Source organism: Phyllostomus hastatus, unplaced genomic scaffold, assembly GCF_019186645.2.
Source record: "Phyllostomus hastatus isolate PE091 unplaced genomic scaffold, TTU_PhHast_1.1 phas_contig_260, whole genome shotgun sequence".
NCBI lineage: Eukaryota > Metazoa > Chordata > Mammalia > Chiroptera > Phyllostomidae > Phyllostomus > Phyllostomus hastatus.
The window spans coordinates 59,987-68,598 of NW_025333815.1; the positions used below are offsets into that span (position 1 = coordinate 59,987).

The 8,612-nt window shown below is 50.0% G+C and overlaps 1 protein-coding gene across 3 annotated transcripts; it reads right to left on the reverse strand.

Annotated features, from left to right (window-relative positions):
• Positions 1 to 4,385: 4,385 nt before the first annotated feature.
• LOC123818211 (patr class I histocompatibility antigen, A-2 alpha chain-like) lies at positions 4,386 to 7,732 on the reverse strand. 3 transcript variants are annotated; one of them, XM_045838194.1, is made up of 8 exons: positions 7,634 to 7,732; positions 7,097 to 7,384; positions 6,667 to 6,942; positions 5,861 to 6,136; positions 5,635 to 5,763; positions 5,178 to 5,210; positions 5,021 to 5,068; positions 4,386 to 4,859 (listed from the first exon to the last, which is right to left on the reverse strand). In XM_045838194.1, the coding sequence occupies exons 1-8, from the start codon at positions 7,692 to 7,694 to the stop codon at positions 4,855 to 4,857; spliced, it is 1,116 nt and encodes a 371-aa protein (XP_045694150.1). In that variant the 5' UTR covers positions 7,695 to 7,732; the 3' UTR covers positions 4,386 to 4,854. The 3 variants fall into 3 exon arrangements, with proteins under 3 accessions (XP_045694150.1, XP_045694152.1, XP_045694153.1); XM_045838196.1 differs by lacking the exon at positions 5,021 to 5,068; XM_045838197.1 differs by lacking the exons at positions 5,021 to 5,068; positions 5,178 to 5,210.
• Between the last annotated feature and the right edge of the window lie 880 nt (positions 7,733 to 8,612).

The following is an 8,612-nucleotide window of genomic DNA, read 5'->3' on the forward strand; positions in this document are numbered from 1 at the left end:
TGTGTCAACTTATGTCACCTTTGTTTTCAAGTCTGTGTTGTCTGGTGTACACATTGCTATCCCAGCTTTGTTTGTTTCTTGGTTTCCATTTCCCTGAAATGTACTTTACATTCCTCCTCTTCCAGTCTGTGTGTGTGTCCTTCAGACTGAGTCTCCTGAAGACAGCACAGGTGAGGGTCTTGTTTTCCTATTTAGAGCAATTAATCCATTTTTATTTACAATAAATCTTGATAGACATGTATTTTTTGCCATTTCATTATGGGTATTTTTATGTTCTTCTTGTTGTTGTTCTCAAAGAAGACCCTTTGACATTTCTTGTGATACTGGCTTGGTGGTGATAAAGTCCTTTCACTTTTCTCTAGTCTGGGAAGTGCTTTATTATTCTGGCGTTTTATTTGTCCTTCTTCAATTCAATATCTAAAATATTTACAACTCAACCCAGGCTGGTGTGGCTAGGTGGATTAAGTGCTGGACTGCTAAGCAAAGGGTTTCCAATTCAATAGCAGTCAGGGCCCATGCCTGCCTTTCTGGCCAGGTCCCCAGTAGGGGGCACACAAGAAGCAACCACACATTGATGTTTCTCTCCCTGTCTTTCTCCCTCCCTTCCCCTCTCTCTAAAAATTAAAAAAAAATTACAACTTAGCCAAAACATAAAGAATATTAAGAAACAATTTGAAAAAGAATAAATGCCTATGGTAAACAATTACATTTGTAATAAATGCATGTAAGCAAAAACTAGAATGCAGAATAAGAAAAATAGGAATAAAATGAAAATCTAGCAGTTTGGCAAAGGTGAAAGCCAATGATCAGCTTATCAGCCTGAGGGTGGGGAACACATTCTTTTGCAAAGGTTGAAGGGGTTGAAAACTGGGACAAAATTCCTGAAGGATGCTTTTGCAAAAGGTATGAGCAATTTAAATGTGCTTACATTTTGATACACAAAGTCCCACTTTAGGAATTTGTCCTAAGAAGATAATCTCTCTCTCTCTCTCTCTCTCTCTCTCTCTCTCTCTCTCTCACACACACACACACACACACACACACACGGATGTTTGTTGTGTGGTGGTTTAATGGAGGTGAAAGGGTGGAATGTCTCCAAATGCTCCAGTCAACAGAATGATGGTAACTGTGCACACAGGATTGCTCACAGTGTCTCAGGCAGCACCCTGGGATCTACACAGAGACTGTTAGAAATGTGCAAGAGGTAGAGGTAGGAGGAGCTGGATAATCTAATCCAAGTGCCTTCATTTGATGCTGGGTTTACAGGGGGGCTGAGTCTGACCAGACTGCAGTGTGGGGGGTGGGGCAGGCAAGAATGGGGTTTTTTAAAAGAGAAAACACAAGGGCTGTAGGGGGGTAGGGGAGGGGTTCTTGTCTTGTTCTTTTGAGCTGCTGCTTCAGGGTTGCAGGATGTGAACCAGGGCAGTAAGTTAGCTAAACACCAGGGTGTTCCCAGGGATAGGAAGGTCAGTGTGAGCACCAGCCATTAGAGCTGGCATCAGATGTGTTTTGGGGGAGGTGGGAGAGAGTTTCGATTAAGCCTCAGGCTACCAAGTGAGTTGGGACCACTGAGTCATGAGCAGTCTGGTGGGCCAGAGAACTGGGCTGAGAGGGAAACAGTGATGTGAGGGAGAAATACCAACCAGTTGCCTCCCATGGGTGCCATGACTGTGGATCGAACACTAAACCTGCCTATGTGCCCTGACCAGGGGTCAAACCTACAACCTATGGCTGCAGGGGACAACACTCCAACCCACTGAGCCACCCACCCAGGGCTGACATAGGTTCTTTGGTGAAATGTCTATCTAGAATATTGATCACTTTGTATTGAATTGTTTTGTTCTCGTTGAGTTTGAGGATTGTTATGTATATCCTAAAACAAGTGAAATGCAACCATTTGTCTCCCAGTCTGTGGCCTGAGCTCTTTTTACAGACATAACAGCAACATTAATGTACAGGTAGACTTTCCTGGGAGGAGGAAGCAGAAGTGACTCACTGTGATGGTTTCCTGGTAGAGGACTGAGGTGACTGAGGGGTCAGGGGGACAATGTGTCTCATTTAATTTTGTGTATTCTTGAGAGTCTTTTTTAAGAATATATACTTTATTGATTATGATATTACAGTTGTCCCATTTCCCCCACTTCATTCCCCTCCACCTTGCATACCTTCTCCCACCCACATTCCCCCCTTTAGTTCATGTCCCTGTGTCATAAGTTCTTCAGCTTCTACATTTCCCATACTACTCATGCCCTCCCCCTGTCTATTTTCTACCTACCATCTATGCTACTTATTCTCCGTACCTTCTCCCCCTCTTGAGAGTCTTTTGAGTACTCCTATATGTGCATGAGTAATGTTTTCAAAGAACAAGTTACATAAAATCCCTTCACTTATGAAACTCCTGACAGATCATCCTCACATCACGACTTAAGATTCAGATTCTGACCCTCTTCACCGGGACCAACCATTTGCCTTAGAAATTCCTTTCCTGACAAGGGGAGCTAGAGTGTGTGGGCAAATCCTCCCACTGAAAAAGGGTAAAAATAGAATGTTTAATAAAAAGTTACTTCTTAAAAGCAACAGAGTATTGAGGAGATAAGAGTGACCATGCCCAAGAAGAAGGAAATGACCCAGCTTGGCCTCCACAGAGAGCAGTGCCCTGAGTGAGGAGTGGTGGAAGGTGTGCAGGGTCACTGCCCAGAGCCCAGACATGGAGCCCAGCACTGTCAGCCCTGAGCTGAGCTCTTGACTTTCCTCCCCATCAGCCTTCCCTTCTACACATGTCAATAAAGTTTTTAAAATTAATTATGTCCATATAGATAACAGGCAATTTATATGGTGAATGCATATTCCCTGTAAAAATTATAAAATGTTAAAACCTATAAATGAGAAATTATCACTAAAGTAAAGGAGTTTGTTCATCTGTGACACGAAAGCCCGATATGATGCTGCTAGGAGTTTTCATCAAAAAGAGTAAAGGCTCCTGGTCTGTTTCTCTCTCTCAGTCTCTCTCACTCTCATATCAATAACCACACCTTCAGGTTAAGGTTCCAAAAGGAAAACCTTTGAGGTAGGAAAGTTTGCTCAAAGTTTGAACCAAATCCTACACTTCCTCTTTACAGTCTCTTGAAGTTTTCATTTTCTGCTGTGTTGATTATTGTACAAGTTGCTCTGTAGAGCAACGTGCTGTGCAGACTTTCAGCCCAGAAGCAACAGGCTGAGCCCTGCAGTCCACGTGAGCAGTAGGGAGACCATCCAGGTGTGAGTGCCTCTGTGCTGTTCACACAACCACAACTTCGCACAACTACATGTTTCTCAGGGTGGATCACCACCACTAGGTGGTACATGAGTGAATGTAAGTGCATCAAATAAACACGGTGGACATCTTACCCTTACACAATGTTGTGTGTCAATTCTATTTTAACTTAAAAATAAACTGTGGATTTTATGCACAACATTGGTATTCAGTGAAGGATCACTAAACAGTGTAATTAAGAATATTATACACACTGACATCCACAGATTAGCTTTTCAACAGCTGCTTCCAACAGCTCATGACCCCAGGAGCTCTAGGATCCCTGAGTATGCTCAGTGAGGGGTAAAGAGCAAGAAAACGAGAAGTCAACCAGGGGAGGCCTGCACCCACCAGAGATGGGGGCCCACTCACACAGGGATGTTAAAAGTGAAAAGAATTCAACACATAGGAGCTGACATAGGTGACCACCAGCATCATGACGGTGTGGGTGGCTCTGGTCACTGGAGGTCATTGGTGGTGGCTGCCGAGGTATGAATGTGCTGCAGTCTCTGGAGGTGTCTGAGCAGGTGAAGCACCATGGAGATGCTGGACCAGAGCTCGAGGACAGTGAATGTGACACAGGACATGACCCCATGATGGCGGACATACTCAGGCAGGTCTGGACAGTAGGGACAGAGATGGTCATTACTGAGATGTCCCTCAGAAGCAGTGGGCAGGAGACAGGAAAATGTCGCAAGTTCCCTAGGGAGGAGGTACTCAGCCCTTGAGGAAATACTGCCCTTTGCAACAGCATGGATGGAACTTGGGAATATCATGCTGAGTGAAATAAGTCAGTGAGAAAAAGCTAAGATCCCTTTGATTTCTCTCACACGTGGGCCATAAACCTGAAACTCATGGACACAGACAGCAGAGTGCTGGTTCCCAGAGGGAAGGGGGTTGGGGGAGGAGGGGCCTCATACCTGGTGAGGGAAGATGGTTTGGCTTTGGGAGGTAGGCAAACAGTGCAATGTACAGATCCTGTATCATAGAAATGTGCACCTGAAACCTACATGATCCTCTGAACCAGTGTACCCCAATATATTTAATAAGAACACATCACAATACATTTAATAAAAATACTCTAATAATTTAATTAAGAAAATGAATACATATAACATGTAGAAAAGAAAGAAACAATAAAATACCCAAAACAGGGGCTGAAGGCCAGACCCAGGGTGATGTGGCCTCCTGTGGCCCTCACTGAGCACAGTCCTGGAGCCACCACAAGGCCAGGGTGACATTCAAGTCCCTGAGATCCCAGGTCCTGGTGGGACAAGGTTCTCCTCAAGTGGGAAGGATAAAATCACAAGAAAGATGACCCAGCCGAGGAATGACCAGGTTGGGGATGGCCTCACCCTAACTCTGCTAGGACAGGACTGTCCCCAGGGGAGAGGACCAGGACCCTCTGGGAGAGTGGACTGGTGAGCAGCTCCTCACACAATACTGATGAAAATGCAAACACATTCTGATGCTGGTCAGAAACAGCAGTCAGGGCTCCCGAAAGTCCCAAGGGGAGGCTGCAGTGAGTGTTTTAGCACCAAGTCCTGGACAAGGCAGGTCTGTCAGCCTGGGAAAGAAAGTTGTCATAAATAAATTCAGGTCAGTCTCAGAAGTGTCTCATTGTCCCACAGCCACCTCATGTTCCAAATGTGCCACTGTGGCAATCCCCCAAACCCATTTGTGCCCCTAGGTCCCAATGCCCCCCACTTCCTGCTCTCAGGGTCTCACCCTTAGGAGCTGTGAGAGACACGTCAGAGCCCTGGGCACTGTTGCTGTCTGGGGAAGACACAATAGCAGAGTTACACGGTGGGGGAGCGCCCCTCACAGATCCAGCCCACACTCTCCCAAGGGTCCCAGATGTCACCTCTCCAACACCCAGACTTACAGGCAGCCTGAGTGTAGCTCTCCCTGCCTCTGCCTGAGGGAAGAAAATGTTCTGTGAGAAGTCAGGGGGAAGGCTGGGTCCTGTGACCTTAAAGGAACCCCATACTCCTGAAGCACAGGGAAGGTTCCAGAACTGTGACTGAACACCCAGGGTAGGATCCGGAAATCTGCGAAAGTGCATGTGTGGGGACTGGACCAACTGCCTGTCTGGATGTGTGTCCTCAGCAGTGACCACCTGCTATGACCTGTGACAGCTGCGAATCAGTCCCTATCGCTAGAATCATCAGCTGATGTGTCCTTCACTTTCCTATGGGCCTCACTAAAGGGTCAGTGTTAGGAAATAGGCCCCAGATGGACAAGCACCCATGTGGGGATACGATGCCCATTAAAAAGGCAGAGCACACTTCTACCTGGGCTTGACCAGGGGGACAGGGAACTCAGCCCCACCCCTTGCCCACCTGAGCTCTTCCTCCTCCACAGCACAGCTCCAGTGACCACAGCTGCAAGGAGACCCAGGGCAGCAATGATGCCCACAATGGTGATGGTGGTCTGAGGAGGGGGGTCTGTGTTGGTCTCTGGAGTGGGTTCTGCAAGGGAAAGGTGAGAAGTCAACCTCAGGCCTGAGTCCTGACCCTGCTCAGGGACACCCTGAGGAGAGGCTCTGTGCCCATGCACCCTCCTCACCCCATCTCAGGGTCAGGGGCTCAGGCAGCCCCTGGTGCTGCACATGGCACGTGTATCTCTGCTCCTCTCCAGGGGGCACGGCCACAACTGCCCACGTCTGGAAGGTCCCGTCCCCTGCAGGCCTGGTCTCCACAAGCTCCATGTCCTGGGTTAGGTCCTCCCCATCACGCTGCCAGGTCAGGGTGATGTCCGCAGGGTAGAAGCCCAGGGCCCAGCACTTCAGGGTGACCTCATGGTCAGAGATGGGGTGGTGGGTGAGGAGTGTCTTTGGAGGGTCTGAGGGGACAGGTGAGAAAAATCAGGAACTTTGCATGGTCATGGGACACTCCAGCAGTGCTCCTGTGACCACCCTGAGAGTGGACAGGACAGTGGGGGTGGGGGAAGGGAGATCACCACCCAGACAGCAGCCTGGACAGAGGCACCTGGGATGGGAGAGAACCTAGGGTAGGAGTGTCCAGGTCTCTAAGGGGAGACACAGACTCAGGTGGAGGCTAAATGACTCACAAAAACCAGAGCCAGGCCTCCAGAGAGGGTCTCAACCAGACAACCAGGGAGAGTGTCCTGGTGCACCAGGTGCTGCAGGGTGTGAGGGAACCGCTGTGGGTGTTTCAGGGAGAGGCTGGGGCCTTAATTGTTCTTTAGGGAAAGCTGTGAAGGTGGGTGAGTCACAGAATAAGGAAACCTGGGGCACCATTTCCTCTCCGGAGCAGGAGGGACATTCTGTCACTATCTCATTGCCCTCCTTTCCTTGTAGAAAGCCGCCCCAGCCCACAGATCCCCTCCTCAGGGAGGCCTCGCCCTGGCACCTGCTCTTTGCAGGGCCTCCTTCCCCTTCTCCAAAAGCAGCTGGAGGCGGCGTGCACACGTGACCTTCAGGAACAATCTCGTGAGGTCCGCCTCGGGGACCTGCACCAAGTTGCGCCCGGTGATCTGGTCCACTGTGTCGGCCGTGGTCCAGGAGCGCAGGTCCTCGTTCAGGTAGATGTAGTCCACACCGTTGTAGGCGAACTGGCTGTACCCGCGGAGGAAGCTCCCGTCTGACCTCACCACGCAGCCGGTCATTTCCTGGAGGGTGTGAGACCCTGACCCCACCCGCCACTGTTGTCATCACCACACTACTGAGCCCCACCATTTCCACGCCGCAGCCCGGGGGTGTTGCACAGACTTGGAGACCCGGGAGACTCGGGCCTGTCCATGGGGATGGGGCTTGTACCAGGACCCAGCATGCCTGCTCACCGTCCTCGCTCTGGTTGTAGTGGGCGCGCAGCTTCTTCAGGTTTTCCCGGGAGGTCTGTTCGTTGTGCTTGATTTCCACCATCTGGTCCTTCCAAAAATCTGGGTCCTCCTGCTCCACCCACGTCTGCTGCAGCCACAGTACCCGCGGTTCCCACTTTGGATTCGCGGCGTGGTCACTATCAAACCGCAAGATCTCCGTGTGGTCCACATAGCTGACGACGATGTACCGGTTCTTCCCGCTGCCCGGTTGGTACACAGCCGTGTGGGAATAGCTCAGGCTGTGTGGGCCTGGGAGAGGGAGGACGCGGGTCCTTGGTTTGCTGTGGGTCAGGTAGGGACAGGGGGCTGCTGGGGGTGGGTGGAAGGGGAGAAGGAACACCCCCCTCCGTGAATGAGAGGAGGGGACAGGGCCGAGGAGGGTCCGATTTGGGGTCTGGGCGGAGGGTGCTGGGTTATAGCAGTCCGGGGTCCTGTGACCCCGCGGGGTCTGCTGGCTCCTCCCCCGCAGAGGCGGTACCCTCCCGATCCCGCACTCACCTGCCCAGGTCTCGGTCAGGGTCAGGGTTCCGGAGAGCAGCAGGAGAATTGTCTGTGCCATTAGTAGAAATTTTGAGTCACGGGTGAATGAGAGCTGGTTGTGGGTGAGGCTTTATATAGCCTCGGGGAACCAGCGTGACGCTGATTGGCTGCTCTAGAGTCCGTTCAGCCAATGGCATACGGAGCAGTCAGGAGTTTGGCAACTTTACAGATCCTCCCACAAAGACAACTTTGGGCGTTTTTCCTGCAGGAAGGCCAGCTCGGCTCTTTCTTTGCTATTTAGAAAGGAAGGGGTTCAGGTCACACTTTTATGATTTATGTTCCTCATTCCGTTGACTCTTTATTGTCCTCTCAGCCCGCTCAACACATCCCTGATAGTTGTTTGGCTTCTTAGGAAGTGTCCCGCTCTCTGTACCTGATACCACTTTAACTTGGTGTGATCACCTTAACCTTGCACCTGTTACCCCCTTTACACCATGAAGACAGTTGTGTTGTGCTGACTGACTACCTGCTGGTTCCTGGGAGTGATTTACAGGAAACTCCTATTGATGCTACTGCTGTAATTTGGTTACAGAGGGATCTTATCTGAGAGATGAATGGGGATATTACTGAGAGGGACATGCACTAACTTCCATGATGGACATAATCGAGAGCTCTCATCAACTGGAGGTAAAATCTGCCCAGCACGCTGAACTCAGTGCTCTAACTCACACTTGTCACCTGGACGAAGGTCCAGTAGCCAATGTTTAACCTGAGAGCTGTGTGCACCTGGTGTAGCTAGCTGTGACTGTGGGATGATGTGGAAGTGGGGAGGCCTCCTCACTTCCTCAGGGCAGCCCCCAAAGAAATGGAAAAATGGTTGCAGGATTATTAGATGCCACATAGGACCCAAAAACAATGGGCCATTATCAAAATTCCAGGGCATTCTAAAGCTGCCACCATGGAAGGGAAAGGAAGTCATTTTGCCAACACAGAAGCT